The sequence below is a fragment of the Corvus cornix genome, chromosome 1 (genome assembly GCF_000738735.6).
Source record: "Corvus cornix cornix isolate S_Up_H32 chromosome 1, ASM73873v5, whole genome shotgun sequence".
NCBI lineage: Eukaryota > Metazoa > Chordata > Aves > Passeriformes > Corvidae > Corvus > Corvus cornix.
Window position 1 is genome coordinate 21,952,030 of NC_046332.1, and position 26,975 is coordinate 21,979,004.

Genomic DNA, 26,975 nt, shown 5'->3' on the forward strand with positions numbered 1-26,975 from the left:
GAGAGATAACACCTCAGTAATCTCTTTTGGACGCTTCGTGTGCTCAGGCAACCTCCCTGGGAACTTGCACATTACAGAGACACGACAGCTGTAAAACTGCCCCGTGCATCCAGACTTGGAACAATATTAATGCTTGAGATGCTGGATTATAATAGCTTGTGAAAACTGATCATTAAAACGTCAATTCTATTTATATTTGCAGATTCTAAAGGGAGGTCATTTCATCAGCCAAGGGGCCAAAAATAAATATGGACTTTGCAATGTTGTCAAAAGAGACTCTTTCAGTCTAAAAAAGCAACTAGCTCACTCATGACTCTCACAAATGGTTTTAATTGTTAGTCCATTTTTGAAATTGAGGATGAAAGCTTAATAGATGTCCTTACTCTGTGTGTTTAGGGTTTTTCTGAGAGCAGTCTCAGCTAAAGAAAGAATCTATGAAAAGACTAACAGAAATTGGAGGTGCTTTATACTTTTCCATCCCCTCAAATACATCACGGTCTTCCTTTAAAACACACTTGTGGTTTCCTGGTGGATGAGAAGATGCTACGACTTGAATGGACAGGCTTTGGAAACTTGGTTGCTTAATTATTACTTGGAAATATGTGCAGGATTGCCAAATATGAAATACTGCAGCTGGGATTTTTGTAATATGCATTCCCCCCGTGGCTGGATAGGCTTGGTATTCAGAAAAGTTTATTAGTAGCAACCAAGTTGTGGTTTTGATACAGATTACTTTGGTATTGAAGAGGAAACAGGGTGATTTCAGAGAATGGCTATACCAGATAAAGGAGGACAAGCACAAAGTTATTTTCATGAAGTAGCTTGTTCTCTGTAAGTGAATGAAGTTGATTTCCCATTTTTATTTTCAGGTTGTAGACTCATTACAAAGCTTTAAGGGACATTTATCAAATGGGCACCATCAGTATAAATTATGCAGTGGTCTGATTTTTATTTACCACTATCATGAGTAACAGCAAATGCTGACAAGCAAAGAGTTCACCCTCCCCTACCTGCTATTTTTCAGACTGCCAACTTTTTCAAGAAACAAAGCTCGGCTGTCTCTCCTAAGTCAGTTCTCCTGTTTATGTAGTTGTTTGAAATAAATTTGTCAGAAAATAAGAAAATGTGATTTGTGTTAGCGTTTTGATGTCCAAAGCCAGAAAAAATAATGACTGGAATGCCTGGTGGTACATTTCAGGTAGAAGAGAGCTGGCCACTGCCTGGTGGCATATTTACTTTTTCATTTTATGTAAGAATCCTCTTCAGAGAGCAAACCCAATCTCTAACCCTAATTTTTGACAACAGCTCTACCAAACAGGAGAGAAAATGTCATTTTCACTGTTGGCAGCTTATTGAAGCTGCATCTAAGCAACATTTGACAGTGGTGTCTCAGAGGGGGCCTGGAACAACAAATACGGTAGGGTGGCTTGGGGTGGCTGCAGTACCACTCCTATGCTGTGACTTCAGTGTCTCTTTTAGCACTTGTTAGGGCACACCACTCTCACCTGTCAGGATCCCAGGCGCACAGGTAGATCCTGAAGAATCAAACCTTAAACAGTCTCATGGCCTTTGTAGTAGGTAAAACCATTCATCGTTTATCAGGCAGGAAAAAGGGCTTCCAGCAAGCCAAGCACCCTGGGGCAAGCAAAGTACTGAACAGAATCATTTTGAGAGACTGGGTTTGTTTTTTGCTTTGGAAAACAGCTCTTGTAAAGGATAAATTTTAGCTGGCTTTGGCTGGGTCTTTGTTTGGTCACAGAGCAATGGTGTTGAGAACAGGGCTGGAAAAAAAGTAAATCTGGGAATATTTTGATGCCTTGAAAAGAAAACAGCAGCTCTTAGTTAGTCTCTAACACTGGCAAAATATGTTTCTGCTAGTCCAAGTTATTTTGTTTGTGGTATAAACTATTCTGGCAAGAGCACTTCTTTTTTTTTAATGGCATAAGCAAGCAATGATCAGTTTTTGCTGATGTCTGCCGAGTAATTTCACTGAGGTCACAGCAGGCAGCAGTGCTCCAGGGCCAGCTTTGCCAGGGCTGGGAGCCGCTGCCTCCAGTGCATGCTCCAGAGCCCTGAAGAAGGACAAGTTCTTCCAGAACAGTGCCTGGAACTCTGGCCAAGGCCAAGCTCAATCTACCTGTCGTGGCAGTGGGACCTAACTATGAGGGTGTTCAGTGCCTCAATACAAACTGTGTTTCCTGTGAGGAAGCCTTGCTGTTAACAGCTGACTTGGGAGGACTTCCTATGAGAGCCTTGATCTTCTTTTCCCTGCTTGGCCGTTTGTGCAGAATGGGTTCACCATTGCTTCATGAACCACATCCACGACTGTTCCTGCCTCCTGTCTGCTGCCAGAAAGCTGGAGAGAGACTTTTTACAAGAGCTTGTAGTGACCAGGCAAAGGGGAATGGCTTCAAACTCAAAGAGGGTAGGGTTAGATTAGATATTAGGAAGAAATTATTTACCATGAGCAGGGTGAGACACTGCAACAGGTTACCCAGAGAAGTTGTGGATGGCCCATCACTGGAAATGTGCAAAGCCAGGCTGGATGGGCTTGGAGCAACCTGGTCTAGTGGAAGGTGTCCCTGCCCATGGCAGGGGGGTGGGAACTGAAGGATCTTTAAGATCCGTTCCAACCCAAACCATTCTATGATTCTATAACAGCACTGTGCGCGTCAGCACCATTTCTTTCACGGCTCAGTGAAGCAGAACCACAATACCTCTGTGCCTGACGGGTTTTAGGCACAAATCCCGCAATTTCGTGTTTCCTTCCCCGCTGCCCGAAGCACGCTCCCAGCGGGACGGGCCGCGGGGGCGCGCCCGAGGGGCGGTGCCCGGCCGCGCTGCGCATGCGCGCTGTCCTCCCCCGGCCCCCACAGAGGTGAGCGGCCGTGCCCCGTCGGGAGCGGGCGCGCCCGTGGCCCCGCGCCTCGCGATTGGTCCCCGCCAGGCAGCCTCATCGCCGCCAGCCAATCGCAGCCCCCGGCCGCTCTCCGCCTCGGGCTGCGGCTTGAAGGCGTCCCAGGGCTGGGTGACGGAGGCAGCGCGCCCCTTGATTGGCTCTCCCTCCTCGGCTCCAGTCGGGTTGGCCCGGCGATGGCCGGAAGAGAGCCCTCCTTCCCATTGGCCGCCCGACCGCGCTGCTAGGGCGGCGGCGGCGTCCTCCGATTGGGTCTACTCTTCACTTCGGGGAGAATCGGTCGGGCCCGCGATGGTTCCGTGATTGGTTCCGGCCAGTTACAGGCATTCCCGTAACGGCCTCGGGATTGGCCCCGAGAATACTCGGGCGTTTCCGTGACGGCCTCGGGCTGGGGGCTCGCGGGCGCGCCGGGTTCTTCGGCCGGGTATTCACAGACGGCGCTTACAGCCGCTCCGCAGCGTGGGGCGGCGGCGGGTACGGGCGGCTGCGCGGCTTTGGCGCACGCACAGAGCGCAGCGGCGGGAGCCCGGCACGCAGCGGAGGCAGCAGCGGGGACAAAGGGACTGATCGGCAGGAAAGGGGAGGGGGGCCCGGCGGGAGACTTCAGCCGGGCGGGCGAGTCCTATGTGCCTTGGGCGCCTGGGGAAGCAGCAGCAAAAGCAACAGCCGCCGCCAGCGCTCTGAAGCCGGGCTGAGGAGGAGCAGGGAAGCCGCCGCCGTCATGGCCCATGCCGTCGCCGCCGGCTGCCGCCCGCAGTGCAGCGTGCCCTGCCTGAGCCGCCGCCAGCTGCCCGTGCGGGCGCAATGAGCGGCTGCGCCGCCGGAGCCGCCGCCGCCGCCTCAGCGCCGCACTGAGCAGCAGCGTCAGCGAGCAGCGAGGCCGCCTGGCCGCCTCACCCCCCTCCGCGCACCGCGGATCCCGCCGCCACCACCGGATCCTATTGCGAGTCGTTGCCGCATCGCCTCCGCTCGGCGGTGCCCCGAGATCCCTCCGCCGGGAAAAAAAAATAGTCCCGTTGCCTGCCGCCTCCCTCAGAGGCGGGGGGGAAGGAGAGGAACGGGGAGTGGGGAAGGAAGAGAAGGAAGAAAAAGAAGAAAAGGGGAAAAAAAGAGATAAAGCAAATAAAAGGAGAGAAACGCGGCGGCGGCGGGATCGGAGGAGCCGGGCCGCGAGCCTCCGCCCCATGTGACTGGCGCCCGGGGTGGGGGCAGCGAGGCCCAGCGAACCCCCCTCGCTCGGGAGCGGAGCCGGGGGGAGGCGGCTCTCGGACCCACCGGCCGGGAAGGATGGTCGTGTGAGGAGCGGGCGGCGTGAGGAGGAGCAGGAGGAGACAGGAGAAGAAGAAGCAGCAGCAGCAGCAGCCGCCGCCGCCGCCGCCGGGCGACAGAGACCAAGAGGGGAGGGGGCTTCCCCGGGGGGGGAAGGGGGGTCCCGGCGTTTCATGTGGCGCGTTCCACCCGTCTCCTGCAGCTGAGCGAGCGAGGGAGCGGCAGGCGGGCCCGCCGGGGCGAGGCGGAGGGCGAAGGCAGGAAGAGGAGAGAGGTGATCGCCGTTGGGGCAGAGCGGGAGAGACCATGTCCGGGCGGCCCAGGACCACCTCCTTCGCGGAGAGCTGCAAGCCGGTGCAGCAGCCCTCGGCCTTCGGCAGCATGAAAGTCAGCCGTGAGTATCCTGCCCCCCTGGGTGGCGGGGTGAGGGCCGAGGGAGCTGCCCCCGCCCTTCGCCCAGGCGGGGAGCGGCGAAGGGAGCCCGGCCCCAGCCCCGGCCTCGGCAGCTCCTTTCTCTCCCCTTCCCCCCCCCATTAACCTTGAATAGGCGCACGCCGCCGCTCCGTTCGGGGCCTGCTGGACGGAAAATCCCGGTGGGTTTGTCCTCGTCCTTAGCTCCTGGTCGCTGCCAGCGGCCTCTGGCTCATTAAAAAGCCATTTTCCCCCCCTTTGTGAAACGGATTGGGAGCTCCGTAGCCTGTATTTCCTTTTCATTGCCCCCCTCCTCCCTCCGAAAGGAGGAAACGAATTGCGGGCACACAGGTATGACCGTGACATTCACGTTCATTATGGTTTTTTTGGGTTTTTTTTAAGCACTCCTGGCTGTGAAGGGGAGAGAGCATGGAAGGTTTTTCCATGCACCCGTAGATCGGGTGTGAGCACCTTTTAGTCCAGCCCATTAGAAAAAAAAAAAAAAAGGAGGGGGAGGGGGAGGGAAGCTTACAAAAGGTGTCTCTAATATCCTCCAGGCTCTGGTAAAATGCTCAGAAGAAGGCACAAGAAAATGTTCATTTTGAAATAACTACTCCATGGGCTCACATGTCACGCTTGGCATTCCTTTTCCAATTTTCTGATCAGAGGAATATTTTTAAGAATGAGGCCTTGTGCTTTATTCTGCATAGGCATGTCGGAAATCGTTCTTAATGTGTGTCCATTCTTCGTATTCTAGCTGTTGGGGTTAGCTGGTTTTATGTGAATTAAAAGTATGTATTAAACCTGAACAAATGTACAGTGCTAATACAAAAAGGCCTAGTTCTGAGTTGCTATAGATCAGCTTATCGTATGGAATTTCTTTAGTCCCGGTTTGAATATGTTCACATTAAGAACTGAATTGTTCTTCCAGATTCATTTGAACAGTGTAGTTTTCAGACATATTTTCTTTTTTCTTACGGAAATGCGGGATGACATCTTTATGGGACCAGGAATGCTTGATAGGCATTCCCATTCGATTGATCTATTTGATACTCACGTAAAGCCACACCTGACATGGCTCTGTAGGTGCATGCCTGCATCCATCGCAGGGTGTTTCATGCCAAAGCAGTGGGAGATTGTGAGCTTTTTGACAGATGAGAAATTTTGATGGTTTTTTTGCACCGAAATGTCTTCTGCTGCGGTTGAAGCCTTGAAGAGAGCATTTGGCTCAGGGGCTGTAGTCCACCTTGTATCTGCATGATCAGTGTGCCAGCAGCACTCCAAAAACCATGGGTGCAGTTAACCCATATGAGCAGCATGACAGTGTAGCTTTGGTCAGGTCCAGCATTAGTATTTATTAAGGATTATTGATCTGTATGGAGAAGAACTGTGGGTGACTCCATTTTAATTTACTGGCTTATTTTATATGCCTGTGGAATGAAAAGCAGGTCTTGTTGATCAGTGTTTCTGCAGGTGGCTGTCTAAACCAAGCGAGACCTTAACCTGTCATACTCGGCAACTAAATGTGTCTTATTCAGGCTCTACGGCTTGATTCTTGAAAGGTTATTGATGCTCCTTTTCCGTTTATTTGAGGTCAAAGACTAGACAGATGCTTGCCTGAGAACAGGGTGCTAACTGATGCAGACTAACAAGTTTGCAAATATGATTCAATCCCAAGTGTATAACACTGAGGGAGAAACAAAGGCCGTAACATAAAGCGCATGCACTTGTGATAACCCCCCCAGTCGCTCTAGTCATGTGCTCCTGGTCCTTCTGCTGTCTGGAAAAAAATGTCAGAACAAAGCAAGAGAACCACATTCAAGGATTCTGTGGGAAGTGCAGTTTCTATTTTCAGTTAATCCAGCCATGTAAGACAGCCTGGGAAGTTAACTGTTTGGTTTGGTTTGTTTTTTTTTTTTCTCTTTGCTTTTTAAGTGAGAAAAATTCCAGGATGTCAAAAAAGGTTTTATTTTTCTGGTTAGCGGAGTCTTGGTAACATCTTATCACATGGTGTAGCAAGCTATCTATTGCCAATGTGGAGTGCTTGTGTGGTGAACAGAGAATTTGGGCCGCTCTTTCATTTTGATATATATTTATAGGCCGATACTTACTTAACATTCTGAGCCAGTTTGAGTTAAAGCTGGGACAAAAGAGTCCTTGTGAGGTAGGTGAAAATTGATGGATTCGTATCTTCTGAGTGTCTGGGACATCTTGAGTGCCTCTGTCTTGGTGCGGGTCTTTTGGGAGCAAAACCTGACTTGTTTGATGTCAGCTTTTTTGCTCTTACTTGTAAGGAGGGGTGAAATCAAATGATGAACTCTTGCTGTGATGTCTCTGCAGCTATTGCTTCTCCTGGCTGAGCACTGCAACAGTTACCTAGGAAGGATGGATCCAAGTGATGAGGAAAAGGATTAATAAAATACTGGAGGAGGGTTCATTGTTACTTCTGTTTCCTGGGAGGAGCAGAACTAGAACCGTAGTGGGATTGCTCTTCTTCCCAAGGTATATGGGGAAGAGTGAGCAAGGATTTTTCATCTCTTTGCTGTGCAATTTATTAGATTGAGTATATGATAGTTTGTTCTCAGAAGTTGGTAATTGAATGAAGCATTGAATGGAAGGATGGGAGATTACCAACAACTGCTTCTCCTTTGGCTGTTGGGAAAGATGACTTCTCATGCATGCTGCTCTCATTGCTCTGTAAGGGATGTTACAAGGGTTTTAACATCTCTGCAACAGTAGGAAGCCTGTGGCCTTCATGTATCTCTTTCAAGCCATACATCTGTCTTCTGAAATCTGACTATTTTTATTTCTCTATTTATATTTTGGTGGTTGTGAAATTACTCAACCATATGTATTTCTACACTGAAATAGTTCTCAAATAGGGTATTCTTTGTGCGGGTTTGTGTTGCTGGGTTTGTAGGCTTTCCCTGAACAAAAACAAAAGTGTGTGTACTCCTTGTGTTGAGCCTGTCCCTTAAAAGGAGGGAGCTAAGTTTCCAGTTTCCCACTTGCTGATATTATCAACCTGCTCATTATAGTATGAGAAGAGATAGGAGCTTGAAGTTTTCTTTTGTTCTTCACCTAGTTGCTCTTGTATTGCTTACAGATGTACGTTGTTTCTCAAATGGGACAAAAATAATCCTGAAATATAAAGGGTAGTCATGCAACACATGACCAAAAATATCTGTGTAAAAATAGAAGTCTCAAAGTTTGCTGTTTGAGAATTTTCATCTAATGACTGTAGAATTGATTTTTTTTTTTTTCCTTCTCTGAGCTTCTGGGAAATAAGTGTTTCAAGTGACACCAAGTCCTTGCAGACAGCAGTACTTATTGTAACTGTAGCCAATTGTCTTGATGGTCTGCAGTAAATAATGTCTTGGCTAACACTTGCCATGAAGAGTTTTTTTGCTCCATGTGTGAGTGTCATGGGTCTGTAATTGGTTATGCAGAATTTGTCAACTTGGAGGGTGAGAAAGGCAATTTTATTTGCTTTAGCTAATGCTGATGTGGAACACATACTCTTGTTGCAAAATCTAAAGGACAATCTTGTAATAATTTATTTTGGACTCTCTGGAAGAATGTTACAGTGGTGCCAAACTTGGGATTTGTTGAAGTTTTTCTCTTCTTAGATTCACTGGGTTTTTTCTGTATTGTAAAATCTCCTGAAAACACAATAGTTTGGTAAGCCTATATTGCTGTGTATTGTTCACACAGAGCATGATAGCTCTTTAAAAGTGGTTCATGAAGAAATAGTCTCTGAGTTTGTTGCTCTCTTAGTAGCTATTCCACAAGCCACTACATAAGTGACTGTGTCTTAGGTAGCAGTGGTGTCTAGGTGACAGTTTAGTTTAATACTGCGCGGTGTCCAGGTAGGTGTGTGGGAAGAGCCTTGGAAAAGAGCACCCTGGGCACCTTCAGTGAGAAGGAATGAGTGGGGCTGTTGAAACTGGGAGAACGATTGAGATAATACCACCTGGTGTTTCTCAACCCAGTTAGGGTAGGGCCCTCTATTGCTTTGATAGCAGTTTCTGCCTAATTGGTTTCTGAAACTGAAAGCTGCCCATCCTGCTTTCCTTGCTGGAGAGAGGAAAATCACTCCCAGAAGCCTGCTGAGCGTTATGTGTCTGGCTGTCGCTCATCCTAGCCCTGTCCAGCTTTCTGACTGCTGCTGGGTGAGCAGCTTTCCTCATTCCTAGATGGGAAAAAAAATGCACTAAGGGGGTCAGCTAATGAATGTGTGTGCCTGAATGAAAAGTGTTTCATGTTACAGTGCCCCAAAGTTGTGTCATGCAGTCTGAAAAGGAATAGAGCTGTCTGCTGTACTTAATTCTAATGCTGACAGACTCTTTCCTCTTTATTCATACTGTTTGGTAGTTGAGCATTCCATCTCTGTTCTGCACATTTCCTCATCCCTACACTGCTTCTTGGAGGTGATCTCCTCTTGCATTACCCCTTGATTCACCTTCTGTATTTCCTAGCAATACTGGAAACGTCTTGTTCCCCTGTTTACACAGCAATGGCTTGTGGAGTATGTTCCTTGCCTGTATGCATCCTGGCTCTGGAAGTTGTTGTATGACTTCATTTGTTAACTTGATAGGTCCTTGTAGGTATCACAAAGCAGTGGCAGGGAGATAAGAAAAGGTGACGACCACCCACCCCATGGCCTGAAGAGTTTCCCTCTACTGCCCCAAGAGAGTTCTTTAATTTTCAAGTATTCTATCTTTAAGGGCTGTTTTAGATAGAATATAAAGGACTTTTCCATACTGGTGTTCAGTTTATTCATCACAGATCTTCACAGTGATACAAATCTGTGGGATACTGGCTGTTGCTATTCCCTCACCCCATGCTCCATCTTAAACTGGATGGATGGGTGAAGATCCTGAAAGCCTACAGGGTATCTGTGTGCAAAAAGCCTGCAGTTAAAGCTTTGTGCTGCGATCAGATGTAACATTTTCTGAAATGAGTTAATGCTAAAGCCCTTCATTATTTGAATGCAGTAGATAAAATGTGCAAGGTGCTTGGAGAACACTTGGAGCCCCTTGGTTCAAGGTATTGGAGTATTTTTGTTTTAAATGACTGAGACCTGTTTTAAATTGCAAAGTCTGTTACCTCTGAGTTTCCAGAAGCTTCTATAGACATCTTAAAACTTGGACACTTTTCTGGAGTTCTCTCCCTTTTGATTAAAAAAAAAAAAAAATCCCAACAAAAAACTTTACTCTGAGGACTTTTAGTCACCCATAGCTAGTGTGGGAAGTGCTAAAGTGGCTGTCTCCTGCAGCAGCGATATGGCTGGTGGAGTTACTTGGCTGCTTTCTGAATTTAATGAGCATCAGCCCGGAGCAGCCTTGAAAGACAAACAAAACTTTTAAAGTCAAGCAACTAGGGAAAGGAGATTGTTGAAAGTTTGAATGCTTCACAGAATACCCAAGTCCATGTGAAATCCAAAAATTTGTCTTTTCACAACTTTCAGAAAGCTGCACAAATAGGGGCTCTTTTATTTATGTATGTTGAAAATAAATGCCAGTTACAACATTTACAGTGTGACAAGAAAACACACTCTTTTGGCCATAAAGGCTCAAACCCCATAGTGTGCTGTACAGGTCAGACCCCCTCTCTTCAGATGGAAAACCAGAAACTCCCTTGTTATTTCTCATCCCGTAGAGACTGTTTGCAAAGTGCTGCGTACTGCCATCGGGGAGGTGGATGTTTGGAGGCATAATGGTCTATGCCACTTTATATTTTTTGAATTGGTTTAAAATGAAACCGCTTCAGTGCACTGTAGCAGTCTGATCTTGAGGTGAGAAAGGTGTGAGATATGGTAGCAAGATGCAGGTCTGTGAGAAATGGCTACAACGTCATAGTCACCCTCAGACAACTGTTCCTGGTCAGTGCTGCTGTATCTCATTAAACAGAAGCCTAAAATGAATCTCTACCTGAAGTTTTTGCAAACTTTGGATTTGGATAACAACTATTTGCTTTCACCACCTCTTCAAAATCCCTCCTGCCCCTGTGGGTAATGGCTTACCATGCCATAGAGAGAGGGTCATTATTTACGTGTTATCCATGAAAACAGTGCATGTTTGACTCAGTCCTGTATTCTGCAAGTGCTGCTGTGTGATGTTTTGTCAGGGCAGTAGGAGAGGTGAGATGATGGCACTGCAATAGAAATTGATGTTGGAGAGCTTACTGAAAGCAGTCCTGTATCACTCTCTGAGAACTGTCAAAAATGTGGATGCCCAGAAGTCATACTGCTGTGCCTCTAAAAGAAGTGGACAGTGATTTGTTTGTATGTTCGGTGCTATCAAAGAATCTTTCATTAGGTGCTCTTGCCACAGATGACTTGTCTGTTGTTCAGAAAAGGAAATAAAGCAAAGGAGTTCACTCTGTACTTTTATCTCTTGCAGACAGGAAGTAGATCTAAGCATTTAAGGCAATTTGTGCTCTCACCTAGTCTGTCTTATAATGGAGGAAAGGAAAGTGGTAAGATAGCTTGTCAATGTCAAGAACTCTGGGCTTTTTTTTTTTTTTTTAACAGAAGCCGTACAGCAGCAGCTCCTTCTGAAGGGATGGCTCCAGTCCTTGCCAGCAGCTTTGCTGCGTCTCTCTAGCAGGGACTGTGTATTCTCTGGCTTGGCCTCGTCAGCTGAGGGAAGGTCTGTTAACTGTGTATCAGTACCAGTGTTTCCTGCACAAGTGAAAGTGGGCTGCCAGTTATCTTCTATGTTGATTATTTCTAGATGATTTTCAGGGTTTCTGTGTGGGTAATATGGAGTCAGGTCACCTGAAGAAGTAATGCTGTGGTGCCTGCCGTAGGAAATTCACTTTAGCTTGCACAGAAGCAAGAACATAACAGCTAAGAAAAATACAGCTATAAAGCTTTATTTGTAATATATCTGAATAGGGATGAGTGTCTCTTTCTTTCAAGGGTATAATGACCAATGTAGCATTGATGTAGTATTTTTGTGTCTGAAAAACGTCTCTTAAACTTGATATATCATAAAAATGTGTAGCAGTATAGTTACATTGCTTGACATGGCTTTTCAGGCAGTTGGACTGAGTTGGAGAAACATTTTAGTAGTCCAAGTGCCTGACAGTAGATGATAATAAGAGACCTGCTGATCAAAAGGGAAAGAGAGGATATTTCTCATTGAAGCCACTGGATAAGTAATGCTGTGGAGGGTGTATAGGCCTTAGAAATACTGGCCCTGCACTGTGCTGTTGTGTGTGCACGAGGATAAATGTTTGAGTGCAACTGCAAAAATTACCAGTCTTTTGGGTCAGAGCACTTAGAAGGAGAAAAGTTGGGTGTTGGCTCTGAAGTTATAACCAGAAGGGAAGCAGCAGCTGAATTTTTCTAAGCAAGGCAGACTTCTTACAACCACGTCATCTCTTATGACTGTTTTAGTAGGAATATAATTCTTGTCAGATACAAGCCCTGTAGTTCAGAGTAACATCTTTTGCCAGGAATGCAGGCAATTGTTTAATTTTCAGACAGGCCAAGAATATGTTTTGCAGAAAGATAAACTGTGACTGTTGCTGCAGAGAAGAATTTGATTTTTCTTGCTGTGTAGAAAGACTATTTAGTCACAGTTGATAGTGCCAGTCTGGTTTTTTGATACACAGCCTCCTGTAAACATTTATGTAGAGTATACAATGCTATTTGTACCCCACCTCATCTGCTTAGTTGTTTTAAGTATCTGTTTTAAAAAAATAGCACAATGAATTGACCTGTATGAGTGGGTTTCCTAGAAGGGAGGAAGGGGTCACAAATTCATCGGCCTAAATGAACGGAATATTTGGTAGTTGGCCAAGTAAACGTGAATCATTTGGCACAGATCTGTATCCCCATGAATGAAGCCCATAGCCATAAATGTATTTCCCCAGTTTGTGGGGTTCAGTATCAGCATCAGAAAAAATGTTTTCTGCCTCGCTTAGAGAACGAAAGCTTTCTGGCAGGGCACTCTCTCTGCAGGTGAGTAGATGGAATGCTTTATTTTCTTTATATATACAATTGCTCAATTGAAAGCTAAAGAAGCGGAAAATGGTATTGTCCTTGAGAAGATCATATCTGTTGACCATTTCATTTCTAATCTTGCAGTCTTAATTATGATTGTGCGTACTGCCTTGGGAGCCACGGGTATGTATGGTGTCATGCACCACTGATGCCTTGCAGTTGCAAGTTAATGGTTTTTTTTCTGTGTTCCTCAGAGAATAGAGGAACCTTCCTAATCAAACTTCAGTTTTGGAGACTTTGGAATAGATTTATCAATATGTTTTAGTAACCACAATGAATCGCAGAGCTGATCTGAGCCTTGGGGAAATGTCTGAGGCCCATGGAAAGCTAGGGGATTTTTTCTGTTTGTCTGGGTTTTCTAGTGGAACAGCTATTGAATGTACCAGAGACAAAAGCATGATGTTTGTGTGGAGTGGGAGAACTTTACTATTCCAGAAATTGTGGACCCAAACTTCAGATGATAACGGGTCAGTGAGAGGGCAGGGAGGGCTTTAATTGCAGCCCCCCAAAAAAGGTACTGTCGGGTTTAGATTGAGCTCAACTTTAAACTTGCTCTTCGTAGATCAATGTAGTGGGCATGAGTTGGTTTGGGATTGTGTGTAGGTTCTTCAAGTGACATGGGAATGGGAGCTGAGTTCGATGGACTCTACATGTGTGAGTGAAGTTCACCAGCAGGAATGTCTGAATGTCATTCAGTCAATCAGAGCATGTTTTAGAAATGTGTTTGGCTTAATGGAAGGTCTTCTTAGGGTAGTGAGTGCTGCCAAATCTGCAAGTCTCCTCTAGTTCATGACAGACTCAACTTCAATGGACTGAAGCCTCCCTTCAGCGAGAGTCACTGGCTTTCAGTGTCCATGAATGCTGGCAAGGTTCAAGCATGACAAGTGACATGGGATCTCTGACAGCAAAAGAATGGCGCTGTTTTCCCAGGTGGCACATTTGAAATGCCTGTGGGATTTTGGAGACAGGTATAGATATTCATGAGGCATCAGGCAACGTTTTCTGGTTGGTGTTAATGCCCTGGCTTTAAGCATTAGCCTGTGGATTTTTTTTGTTTTTCAAATAACCTGGGTTATTTTTTCAGTGGTAATATTAGAGCAGCTCATGATTGACTGCAAATATTTATTACAGTGGGCCAACTCTAAAAGTGAGTAGTGCAGAAGTGTTTATGCTGTGTCTATAACTTTTAACAATTATAATACTTCAGAAATACTTACTGAAGCAATGACACTGCCTGCATTTCACAATATCTGGTGAAAGCCTAATTTTTATTCTTACCTTGTGGCATAATTGCAAACCAAATATTTTCTAGAGTTAGTTTAAAATGTACAGTATCTACATATGCCTTTTAGTTTTTTAGTTTATTCAGACACTGTGGGGTGGGGGGGGTTTGTTTATTTTGTCCTTTTGTCTTTTAAGTGAAGAGCAAGTGGCATTATGAAGGAATTCCTGGCAGACTAATTCAAAATCAGTAGATTCTAGCTGAGAAAAGGCATGGTAATTTGTCCTCTAGCAGCTCCTTTTACTCTCTCACTTTTTACATGTGAGTATAGAGACGCACACACATACATTGTCGGAAATGTGATGTGGAGGGGAGGAGATGATCTCAAGTTCTGAGATCTGGAATTTAAACCTGGGCCACATGTGAAGGCTTCTGCTTTAAAGTCTTTACAGACTGTTCTACATGTATGATTGCAAAAGTTTATCTTTACATGCAAAGGTGCTCATGGTATTCTTGTCTGAGTATCTGGGAAGACTGTTAAGATGTAGGTTTTAACTTGCTCACTTTGATTACTCACGCTTCCTGTGCAATCTTCTGTGCTGTGGTGCTTTTACCTCTCCCAGTGTTCTTGTGCACCGCTCTGCTTCCAGTGAAGTTCCAAAGCAGTGGTGCACTGGGGTTTGCTGCTGTATGGGTTTATCTGCAGAGGTGAGCAGCCCTCATCTAGTACTTCACAAGTATGCCTTACACCCTTCAAGCTTAAGATACGGTAGTGGGGGAAAAAATCCCCCAAAGCCAAGGCTGCTAGGGGTGACATCTCTGTCTGGTGTGCAAAATATTTTTCTGGGAAATATGAGGAAGAAGCGTATGGAAAATGTATCAGTAGTCCGTTAAACTGTGGAACTGATGCAGGGTGCTTATGAAGTAAGGAGAACAAAAAGTTGATGGGTAGGACTCAGCTTTCTTGAAGACTGCTGTAATAGGGTATTACAGTTTTCCTTTGAGACTACAGATGCAAGTTTTCATGACTGCATTTGAAAGCCCTGTGTTTTCTAAGTATAGTAGAGAATAAAGGCAAGTATTTCTAAAAATTCAGTTAATGTCCTGGATTTTGTCAGGAAAAGTAGTTAATACTGGGATAGGGAATTTGTCCACAGATGAAGATGAATAATTAGCTTTCATTTGACACTGAAAAGAGCATATGTTCCTGAACTCCTGGAGATTTGTTCATTGAAATCCGTTGAATTTCTCTGGACGTGCCTTGTGCTGTTTAACTTTGATTTCTTATATTGTCTGTTTTAATATGAAACCATCTCATACTTAGGAAATGTGCAGTGAGTCAAATAGTGATTATTTGATCATTTCTGTTTTCTACAACTTCTTCAACCCTAGTATATGGAGTTACTCTGTGTGTGGGAACAGCTTTGCCATATATATTACTAGTTTTTGTGCTTAGGTGGAAAGTAAGTCATTAAACATTAAATATACCACTACCTCGAAGTACCTTTCCCCCATTTTAAAATGAAAATACAAAGAGCTATTGCAATAATTCTAGCATTCTTCCAGATTTGTAAATTATATCTGGAATGTTCTCCTTTGTCAAATGTACCTCTTTGGATGTCTGGAGGTAGGCTATATAGAGTGTAACTCTACAAATGTGAAAAATCTAGTGAAACTATAGTGACATTATTGGAAGCTGGGCTGTCTGACATGAGAGTTGGTGTTCCTACTGAAAGTTCAGGAGTGTATTAGCTTCTGTGGTGGACACAGAAAGGTAGGCTGGTACAGTTATGAATCACTTTTGCTTCAACTTGGCATAGGATTAAGAAAAAAAAATACTCCTTTGTGCTACTAGCATAAATAGCTGAAAACCTCCAGAAGTTGTTCAGAAATGCCCTTTTAAAAAATATGGTGCTCTTCAGATTCTTACGAAGTGACCCATCCCATGGCTGTTCTTTGAAGAAAAGGATGTGTAGACCACATAAATGAAACCTCTTAAAAGGAGATCAGCCATGGATCATGCTGGTAAATGGAGTCAGCTATGTGGCATGAAAGTGCTTGTTTAAAAACATACCATCCACTAAAACATTTAAATGTCTACTTTTATGGAATACTGTTAATTTTTTTCCTCCAGTAATTTTGTCACTGCATCATTTTCATTTTTTTGGCTTTATATAGCTGAGAGCTCTTAGTTCCCTTAAACTGATGTTGGATATGGACAACAATGTGCAGTGCTGGAGAACTGTGTAATTTATTCTTAGGTGAAGTTACTGAATGTGCTTAAAATAGATGGCACATATATATATGCATATATATAATTCAAGGCTTATGTCTGTATTCATACCTCCTGTTAATGGCTTGGATGTTATTCTTTTGGGTGTTTCCTTATGGCAGCTGTCAAAGACAGGAAAGTGGATTAGGCAATGCCTTCATCTGACCCAGTATGTCTGTTCTTAAAAATGACATATCTTTATATTGTATATGTGCACTTTCACAGTGTTAACTATTTTATATATCATGGCAGAAAATACGACTTTTGTTTGTCTAAGAATGGATCTGTTGCCGTTATAAAAGAAATGTTCTTTGAAGTTAGTCAGGATTCATGTCAAAGCAGAAAGAGGTGCAGAACCAGGACTTCTGCAGTTTTGTTTAGTGTAGTAGTAATGTTTTTTTGTAACTGATCTAGGTAAAATTTCTACACTTGCAGATTGCACTCCTCTCAGAGGAGCTCCAAGGACTAAAGAGCACATGTTCAAAATTATCTTAACCAAGTGGTACCCTAAGTAGGATGAAATGTAGGAAGGGCTGATGTCATCTGTTGTTCTTCAGTAAGGTTTGACTGCACAGACTTGACTGTGCTGATAACAGGTTTGGGGGTAACCAGGGCGGTAGGAGGTTTGCAGAGAAGAATCTGGAGTCGGATGTTTGCACAGTGGCCATGAGTCAACCAGTGCTGGAGAACCAGCAGATCTTTTACTGGATGTATTGATGGCATTGTCATGTAAAATTCATGGAGTTAGTCTCCTCACTTCTTGGCATGCCAATGAGCTAAAGTACAGCACCTGGTTTTGGTATTATACTGGGAGAAGAATAGTTGCAGGTAAAGGAAAATGGTCAGAGGTCTAAACAAAGTGCTTTAGGGGAAAACTGAAAACACTTTGGATATATATTTTTTTAGAGGAGACAGAAGGGAAATTTCTTTTGATAATGTTCTTTCAATACATAAAAGATAGCTGGCAAGAAAAGACAAAGCTGTGTCTTCCCTACTGGAGATGAAACAGTTTGTGGACTTAAACTGCAGCAAACACTTACTAAGCTAGTTGAGTCTACTCTTAAGAACAGGAACACTGGAACAGATTAGGAAGGCTGTCAGATTCCCAGTAGTGCCTGTTTGAAAAATGAAGATGCTTGCCAGGTAGTTTATATATAGAAGTTTGGAGAGGTTTTAATTAAGACAGCCTGTAGTCCCTTATGGTATTACTTTATGTCATTCCAGTTATTTCTGCATGGTCTTGGGATGAATTTCAGTTACAGCACACTGATCCTCTTCCTTCTTCCCTTGGGATGAGGTAGCCTTGTGTTACTGAAAGCTTGCTGCCAGTTCCTGGATGTGGAGATAAGGATTTGTGAACCTGGCCACAGCTTTAACATTTAAAAGCAAGATAGATTGTCTTAGAGAGGTCATCTAGTCCAGTCCCCCTTCAATGAGCAGAGGCATCTTCAGCTGCAGCAGGTTGCTCAGAGTCCTGTCCAATCTGACTTTGAAAGTTTCTAGAAATGGGCATCCACCATCTTTCTGTTCCAGTGTTTCACCACCCTAATTGTAAAAAAAAAAAAAATTCTTTCTAGTATCTACTCTCACAGAGCTTCCTTAGTCTTAGGGTTTAGGTAAATGTACTGTATTTGGAAAAGCAGTCGGGGAGTATTTTTAGTTAGAGGTTTAAATCTGCTCTGAATTCCATTTTTTGATACAAGTGCTGTTCAAATGAAAGCTTGCTCTAATTTGGTAGTCCTGTGCTGCAGTTGAGAACCACAGACTTTCAATGGGGGATTTCTAGATCTTGCTTTGTGTGGGTCATGAGAAAAACAATGCTTTCCTTCAGTTTTTCATCCTGTGGTTCTTGCTTCAACATAAAAGAATTTAGCACAAGTCAAGAACTGCTTAGAGCTTCAGGCAGAGACCAGGACCAAACTGCAGTAGCTGTATAGGTACCAAGCTTCTGTTAGGGGTGTCTATCTGCTCCAAACAACTTAGAGTGTACTGCTTTGGTTTATAATGCCAGTGCAAGAAGAATATTCATCCATTAATATATAACTACTGTCTGTTCACAGCAGTTGCTTCATTTTTAATTCAATAAAAGGACAAGCCTTTGAAGATTGCGTGTAGAAACCAGATGTTGCATAGAACATGAACCAAGAAAGAAAACACATTCTTGGTCTTGTACATTTGTGGAGTGTAGGTAGTTGTTATATTATTTTCATTTTATTAGTTCAAAGATTCAAAGTGGACCTTAAAGTGTTGCTTTTTGTCGCTTTATTACCTAAAGTTTTTGGAGATTTTAATGGACTTATATGTACCTTTTTGGCAAGTAAAATGGATGTGTGAAACTGTTAAGTCTAGAGTTCTCACATGAGAAACTATAAAGATACATTAGAGCAGAAATGATCATCTGTACTGGTACGTGGTTTCCCTTTTGATGCAGAAACTTTGACTAGAACGAAACAAATGCTTTTTCTGTGCTTTGCAAAGCTATAGTCGTATTTGGTACACATGTGAAGTTACTGTAGAAGGTTGGAATCCTGAACTGTAGATATAACTGAATTGTAAAATTCTGTTGAGTCCTTGCTTCCATATTCCATGTGATTTTGAATATGAAAAAGTAGATAAATGTCAAATTAGTATTTTTTCCTCTTAGTCTGCTCAAATAAGAGAGAAGAAATGATAACCCAGCAACCTTATGCCAAAGTCCTCCACGGTACAGTAGTAGTCTTAAATGCCTTTTATTTTTTCCCTTTTAAATCTTGGGCTGATGGAAGGATTCGAAGGTTGGCTGTAAGCGAGGCTCTTGCTAAAGAAGATCGTACTTCATTTCTAGGCAGTGCTTGGCTTAAGGGTGTACTTGGTGTTTGATCTGACTTTGACATGCACAAAATAGTCCCATCTCTTAGATGGCTTAGACTGTCAGGGCGTACAGTTCTTTTTTTGTCTGCAGCTGTCATTATCTGAATGATGGAAGAGTTCACAACTTGTGTATTGTGGAAAACTTGTTCCCCTTCCCTGTTGATAGCTGTGAGAGACTGGGATGCTTGTGCTGACATTCTTCAGCTTCAGTGCTCTGACAGCAACAAGAAGTCAACAAAATAACCTGGCATCAGAAAAGGCAGCAAGGAAAGAAGTAAGGCAGAGCCTAACCAAGTGGTCTTTTTGGGTTTTGGAACCATTCAGATTATTTGAGTTTTCTGAAAATGAGGCTTCAAAGTAAATAATAACAATAAAATTTAAATTGTTAAATCCCCTCTCTTCCCTGAACTTGGTTGTGAGTTCAGGATGCATTAGATGAGTATGAGGCAGTTGGTAAGCTAACTGAAATTTTAAGTTAATGCAGTTCTTACCATTGAAGTACCTTTCTTGTGAAGAAGGAATGGAGAAAAGTACTCATTCCTCCCCTTCCATATTTGTAAAATACTGGTAACTTGTCTTCATGTTTAAAGTCTCCTCTGGTTTAAGTGGTCACATGTCACTTTCTTGGTCCTTTACACTTGTTGTACCCAGTATTTAGCTGATGTTAGACTCACCAGTAGGGTGGGGGTTTTTTTTTTGTGAGTTTCAGTTCTGTGCAAATAATGTTTTACAAATAAAAGAATGTTTTTTGAGGGAAAAGAGTAAGTGGAACAGCAAGCTTGAAAATGTGTCTGGTTTAAAGAATGCAGCAATGCACCTTTGGTTTAAATAAAGAAAGCAGTGAGAATTTGAAGTTTCATATCCTACCAATGTTTTAAATATGTTTTTTGAACAGAACTTTTTGCATACTGGCTTTGTACCTTTTTAGAAATGGTGGTAGAAGCATATGTAAGTGGGCTAAGTTTCTAGATTTGGACTAAAATTGATGTGCAGATCAGTGGATCCAGCTGGGAAGTTTTTAATTAAGCATGCTAATTAAGTCATGTGGTGTACCCAAAAGCAGCGCTTTGTTACAGGGGAGAAGAACAGTTTTCTTGGCAGTGAATGAAGGAGAAATACTTCATTGAGCCACTCTTCTAACTCCTTTCAGTGGGAAGAAAATATGAAGTCTAAAGTCACTCAAGAAAATTTGAGTACAGGATTAAAATTTATATTTTTCTTATTTTGCTGCATCTTGCATTTTTCTGTTTTTAAACAGTCTTTAATATGGAGCAAATTCTTCCTTGTGCCAGTATGAACAGGAATACTTCAGTGACCATGAATCCAGGTGTCTTAGAAGTAGCATGCTGTGAAGTGGGAGCCTGTATGCTGGAAGCCTGGACAAGGTTCTGCACAAGGATGCTGGTAGGAGTGGGACATGTGAGCGGTATAGCTGTGAAGGTGATAAGTGATTGTGGTTGGTGTTCTGCAGTGGAGACAGGAAAATGAGTGGAGTTGGAGTTGGTGCTGCTGAAGACACATGCAGAGAACTAAACATCTACCTGTTTACTTGGACTTCACAGAAGAGGAGTTCAGCCTGAAGCATGAGCTGGGATATTGGGGAAAGGCGAATTGGGAAGTGAAACTGATGATCTTTGTCTTAATTTTAGCAAAATAGTCAGATGTAAATGGTACTTTTTTCTCTGTAAGTACTATGAGGGCAGAGTGAGCAATTACTGCTTTTACTTCCCTCAAGTACACTGCCTGTGTAAAAATAAGGGCATTGAAGTTACAAAAGGATGTATTTTCTGCTGAAATACCTATTTTCTGTTCTCCCCACCCAATGAAAAAGAATTTTTAGAATGTTTTTCCTCAGGAAAACTACGCATGTTAAAGACTTGTCTTGATTGAATATACACCCAGGGCTATACCATATAGCATCCTTCAGTAAGAAGTTGCTGGACTTGGGAACCTAAAAGATATTTTTCACTTTTCTGCTTATTACAAGATATATATGAGACATTAAAGCTGATAAATTTTCATGATTTTATAACACTACCAACATAACACTCAAAAAACCAACCTCAGACTTGCTGAGGGGGACGTTCTGGTATATGTGGAGACATCCTTTGTTGTGGCTTGAAGAGAAAGCCTTGGTTGGTCTTGTTAAAGAACAATCGTGTGCCTTCATCCAGACCACTAAAGTGGCTGGAATAAAGCTAAAGTGAATAAATAGAAACATTCTAATCTAGTTATTCATGAACATGTATGAAATGTTTCTTTGTGGCTAGTAGTAACTAGAACAGCCATGTAGCTTTATCAGATGTTGAATTGTCTTGACTTGCATTGAGTTTAGGAATTTTCTATACCGGCAGACTTGTTTTCCAGTTTCTCTCCTGTTTAAGATTTGAGACCTGTACAAAAAAGAATTTTGTCTGTAGGATAACATCAACTTTTCTCCTGAATCTTTTCCATTAGGAGAAAATAAATAACTCTACCCTGTATTGAATTTGTCTGATTTATTCAAGCTTTCTGCCATTCTTTAAGAGGCATTAATATTTTTTGCCATTGCCTCTAGCATATTAGGAATGCTTGCAGATAATTTAGGGGAATCCCCTTCTCATTTTCAAATCCATAACTACCAATATTCTGGTTGTAATCCAAGTCAGGGACTGAAGGAGCATTATACAAGGAACATGTATTACTTGAAGTTTAAATTGCTTTTCACTGTCATTGTTTGTGCAGCCTGGTTTGAACTTGGATTATTTGACATTTAGAGGGGAGTTGGATGTGGTTTCTTACATGAGAGAATGTACTGGCTGGTACTGCAAGTTAAGATGTAGGGGAAACCAGGTTGATTTACAAATAGGCATGTCTTACCTTCTAAATCTTAAGGTATTACGGTTAATTTTGTGTGGAATTCCTGAGATAAATGGGGTTATACTGTTGCAACAGCCTTCTGTAAGCCATCAGTGTGACAGACTGGACTTCTAAATTCAGCGTATAGAGTATTTGTGTAGAGATTCAATGTATTGGGGAAAAACGTGGGAGAATACTTAAAATTCATAATTAAGTTTTGATTTTTGGTTGTGTTTTGGTTGGGTTTGTTTTTTCTTTTGAATAGGGAGAAAGTACATGTCTGGTTGTAATGTAAGTACATGAAAGGTGTGCAGAACATCCTTACCCGAATTGTAAGCTTTATAAATTAAGGCAGTTAGATAAACTTACATGAGTTCTATTTTAAACACAATTTTACTTCTCTATCCAGTTTTTTCTTTAGTGCTTTTTTCGTTTGTTTGGTTTTGTTTTTTTTTCTTTTCTTGTTAGTAATAAATTTTTAAGTGCCTCTTCTTGCTTTTAGTGAAATAATATATTCTAGATGTGGATAGAAGAGTTCTTTCTTTGATCTTCTTGACCTGTTTTCTCAAAGAATTTTGTGAAGGGAAAAAAACTGAAACCAAAACTGGTTTTGGTCAGAATGCCTCACCTATTTCCACTTACTGTTCTCACGTCCCTGACCTACTAACAGCAAAACCTTTTCTAGAAGGCTTTTTATTTCAAGGTATTAGGCAAAAATCTTGGACAAGTTAAGATTGTTAATGTTCAATATGGTTTGATTGTGAAAATTTGTTTTCTAATGCTTCTGCAGGTGAGGAGGTTCAGCATGATATATGCCCAGACAAGAGCAACAAAAATTAATTTTGGAAGGGACTTAACTCTAATCAAGTAGTAAAACATCAGTACAGTTTGTGTTGTTTCCAGGCACAGGTAGCCTTGATGAGCTTTTGTTTGGATCATGACTCACTCAACTTTTCTTTATTTCAAGTTCTGTTGGACTTGGATAAAAGTGCATGCAAATGTCTGCTTATCGTGTTTTATTTATTTTTAATGTAGTGTTGAGATGTGCCAGTTTGTGTTTTTATTAAGTATTCTTTCTTCTCTCTGTTGACTCTCCTGCCATGGTTCTTCTGTATTGAACATTTTGGCTAAACTCATGGTTGTTGGTTTTGTTGTGGTTTTTTCTTTCTCCAAGTGGCATTTCTTAAATGGATAAGCACAGCTTCAGAGGAACCATGACAAAGAATTTCTGTTGCTCTTACATTCCTTTGGTAACATGGAGCATGTTGTCCTTGGACAGTTGAGCTCAGTGCCTTAACCAGTCTGGTGACAGTGTTGCTTCTTGCTGGAACAGAGACCTACTGCTGATCCTACAGGATGCTACCAGATACGCAGCACTGGGAAGACCTACCATGAGCCCACTGATTCTTGCTGTAAATCTGCCTGTTCCATGAAAATAACATGCTTTTTTGTTCCTATTAAGTAGTCCAGAGTTCAGTGCACTTTGTTTGTAGCAGATAAAAAGAAATTGTGATACATAAAAGTGAAGCACCAGTTTAATATGCTCTTTGAGGATGTTTCTGCTCTCTTGGTTATTGTGAAGCTTCAACACTGCAGGCAGTGAAATTAATTGTATTTACGAAGTAATCACTTGGTCATTTGAAGTAGCTTGATCACTGCAGGGTTGAGAAGTTTGCTCAACTCTTGGCAGAACCCTTTAAAAACTTCTACAAAGCCTGGCAAGTCACGTCTTCTGGTTATGAGGTGTCAGCCTCTTCCAGTGCTGTCACATACAGTTTATAACTGGATGTAAACAGCCTTGAACTTCTCAACTCTGGCTTAAAGGCTTCTTGTTTGTTGTGGGTTTTTATATTATTTTTTTTGTGAAAACCAAAATGTGTAGCCTTTTTGATGTAGAACCATCTGGTTTAGTTCACCAAACCTGCAGGTGTAATCTGAGGTGCTGAGGCATGTAAGTTGCTGCATATATCTGAGGGTGATGTTCCACCTTGTAGCAAGGCCATAAAATAACCACAGTTACTATGAAGGTGTGAAATTTCGCATTTGAATTTTCTGTGTGGCCAACTTTGGCTCTCCTTGGTTTCCTCTAACTGCTCATACATTTCCTGCTGGTGGCTCCAGAAAGAGGAATTGAGGTAATTTTGCCTGTCTCTACCTTTAAAATGTGAATTCAACTTAAATTATCATCTACACTCTACGAATGGATCTATTTATTTTGGCCTAATTTTGTAAGTATGCTTTGCCCTTTATTTGCTGACAAACTGGGCTCTCAATCTGTTTTTTGTGTAAAAAATTGTAGCCAAAGAAGTAAAAACTAATATTGGTTGATATTTGAAAATATAAAATTTTAGATAAACATTATATTCTTTGAATAATTTCCAGTACGAGCTAGCTACTTGATCTTGGTTGGAAGCAGTACAGAGCACATGGACTGTACGTTCCTCTGCCTCCAAATCTTGGCCTTCATGTTTCCTTGTGTGTTCAGACTCATTGTTTTGCCTCCATATTTCTCTGAGTATACACCCAAATTAGAGTTGTTGTTTTTGGCTGTGATTCAGGGCTCAGAATTTACTGTTTTCCAGAAAAAAATAACATGTTTCTACTCAGAATTCCTTGAAATATAATCTGGCTGCAATCCATTGTTCTGAATATGAGGCTAAAACTGTACTTAAATAAAAATGCCCGCCTTCAAAATTTCCTATTTTCCTCTCTTCCCAAAGGAAGTATAGTTAGATTGCCATAAGAAGCATTCTTCATTGTGGTAGACTATTACTGGAAAAACAGTGATTCTGAAAGTCAGTGATTATCTATAGGATAATAGATTTTTGTTTGATATATGTTGGTGTGTGAAGTGATGGCTTTAATTACTGTTCTGAGGATTGAAGGGTTTTCATGTCTTCCAGTGTAACTCAGAAAGAGTGCAAATATATTTGAACTTCGTGAACTTTCTTACACAACCAAGATAGCTGGGATCTCTGGCTGATGTGGAGTATAGGCTTTTTGAGTCATCTCAGAGGACTCAATTACTTTCATATTTATTAAGTATATCCACTTAAAAATTCTCAGAACATGCAGTGTGCTTAGGGAAAGCCACTGCTAATTTGTTGAGGCAACATTAAATTATTTACGCAACAGAGTGGTTGAATACTTGCTTTAATGGTAAAAAAAATTGCTATATACTTAAGTGTCTGAAATAACAATTTTTCTTGATTAAACTTTAAAAATATATTCAGTATATTTAGCTTGTCTTTAGGAAGCTTTATTCCAGCAATAAACATGGTGAGTTTCTGTTATGTTGGAATATTGAAATAATGGTGCACTGAAATTTCTGCTATGGAAATAGTTGTGAAGTATGTATTTATTCCTTTTTAAGAGTTGTTTCTTATGTTGTGGTAATAGCTCTAAAGATGTCACCTTTGCAGTTATCAGAGTATTAAACAATTTTCTTTGAGCCTCTGTATGGCAACTACATGCCAAATCTAATAAATGATAAAATCTTGACTTTCAGGCAAGTTCCTACTTTGTTGGCTCTGTCTCACTATTTAGTTCCCTGTATGTGGAAGTCTGGGGTCCAAAAAAGGTAAAATACATGTTTCTCCTTCAAAGACTTGTCCTATGACATGTTGAGTCTTCAATGCAAAGTTTGGGTTTTATCTCTAGGGTTGCTGTACAGTAGCTTCAAGCCTTTGTAGGGCACTTGAGTCAAATGTGTTGCTCATTGCCATGGAGCTGGTGGAAATGTGCTCTTTTGGCAGAAGTTAGTGTTACTTCACTGTGGAACATACTTTGAAGCTGAAGGAGTTTATAAAAGTTGGAAGCTGTGTAGACATTCATGAATTGTGGAAATTCATGTCTTTTGAAGAGGCTCTGGTCTCATGATTTTATTTTTTCATATAAGTGTGCTTTACTTCAGCAGTGACAGTGTTACTTCATTTTGGTCAAGCTCTCCTACAGGCAGAGGAAAAGTTGTTGGACTTGGAGCTGTTTAGTCTAAACCAGCTGTTCCTGAGTTTGGGTCACTAAGTGGATTGATCTGTGGTTGGCAGGGTGCTGTATGCTGGGGAGGCTCCAGCTCCCGTAAATCTCTGCATGGTTACAAATTTTTTACTTTGTGCTAGTGATGGGAACCGCTATCCAGTGATTTGCCGAGTTTGTGGTAAAATCAGTTTGTGGTGTTGTGGTAGCCTTTGACATATTCTAGCTTGATTTCATGTTATAGGTGGGCAACGTTGACGTTTTCAGTTTCTCTGAAAGCTGAAGCTGAAATGCACATTTCTGATGAGCAAAAGACACTGAGGTTTTCTGAGATGCTGTGTTTTGTATGGCATTTCGTCCTTTCATTCCATGTGGGGTACATTTTTATATTGGCTTTATAGAAATGGCACAACAAATATGTGGGATGTATATGATGTGTTTTATCTTAAACTCAAGGTATACCACAGTTGTTAAAATGATAGTTTTTAGAATTAAAAAAAATCAGGTGCTACTTTCTTTTTTACTGCTTTAATTGACTTAAAACTGCAACATGTTGGGTAAAGTGTCATCTTTATTTAAAAGCAGGTGTTGCTTCCTCTTTTGGTTTATAATTTTTTTTCCCCTCCATCTGTTGACATGTGCATCTATAAAACAAAAGATGCAATTTTACTATCATTTGGGAGGTTGAGGTTCCAAGTCCCTTGTTATTACAGTTTGTGTTCTGCATTGAGCAGCCCTGTACATTGTCTTTAGCTGATGGAAAAAACCATGTTGAAGAAACCTACATCTATCCTTTTTCTCAGATCCTTAATGATGTGGTGTGCCATGTATACCAAGTTCTTTTGATAGAAGTCTTAGATATGACATAGGTTGATGACTGAATCAACAACGACTGTGATTTGAAGAAGCAATGAGGAGTTCTTTAATAATGTGTTTATGAAATGAGTAGCTGTTCGGATCTGTTTAGACAATGTTCTGCTCAACTATTAGTTTGTATGTTTTAACTGTGATTATAAAGCCAGTCTTTTCCTTGTTGTGGAGATAAAGCAGTTGCATTGACCTTGGCTGATCAGGTCAAGGTATATTTAAAGGTGAGTTGTGCATACGGAATTTGAAGTGAGAATATCTGTGTGTAATGTGTCCTGCTTTAATCTTACCTAATTTACTTTTTCCTCAGCCCTGTGTAGATAAGACCTTGGGATGTTTT

At 41.9% G+C, this 26,975-nt stretch overlaps 1 protein-coding gene across 2 annotated transcripts in view; it reads left to right on the forward strand.

The window, feature by feature from the left end:
• Positions 1–4,120: 4,120 nt before the first annotated feature.
• The window catches only part of GSK3B (glycogen synthase kinase 3 beta), a 150,011-nt gene continuing 127,156 nt past the window's right edge, over positions 4,121–26,975 (forward strand). For both annotated transcript variants that reach the window (XM_039558548.1, XM_039558557.1), the window contains exon 1: positions 4,121–4,580. In XM_039558548.1, the coding sequence (XP_039414482.1) occupies positions 4,493–4,580 (88 nt within the window). In that variant the 5' untranslated portion in view covers positions 4,121–4,492. The remainder of the gene's footprint in view (positions 4,581–26,975) is intronic.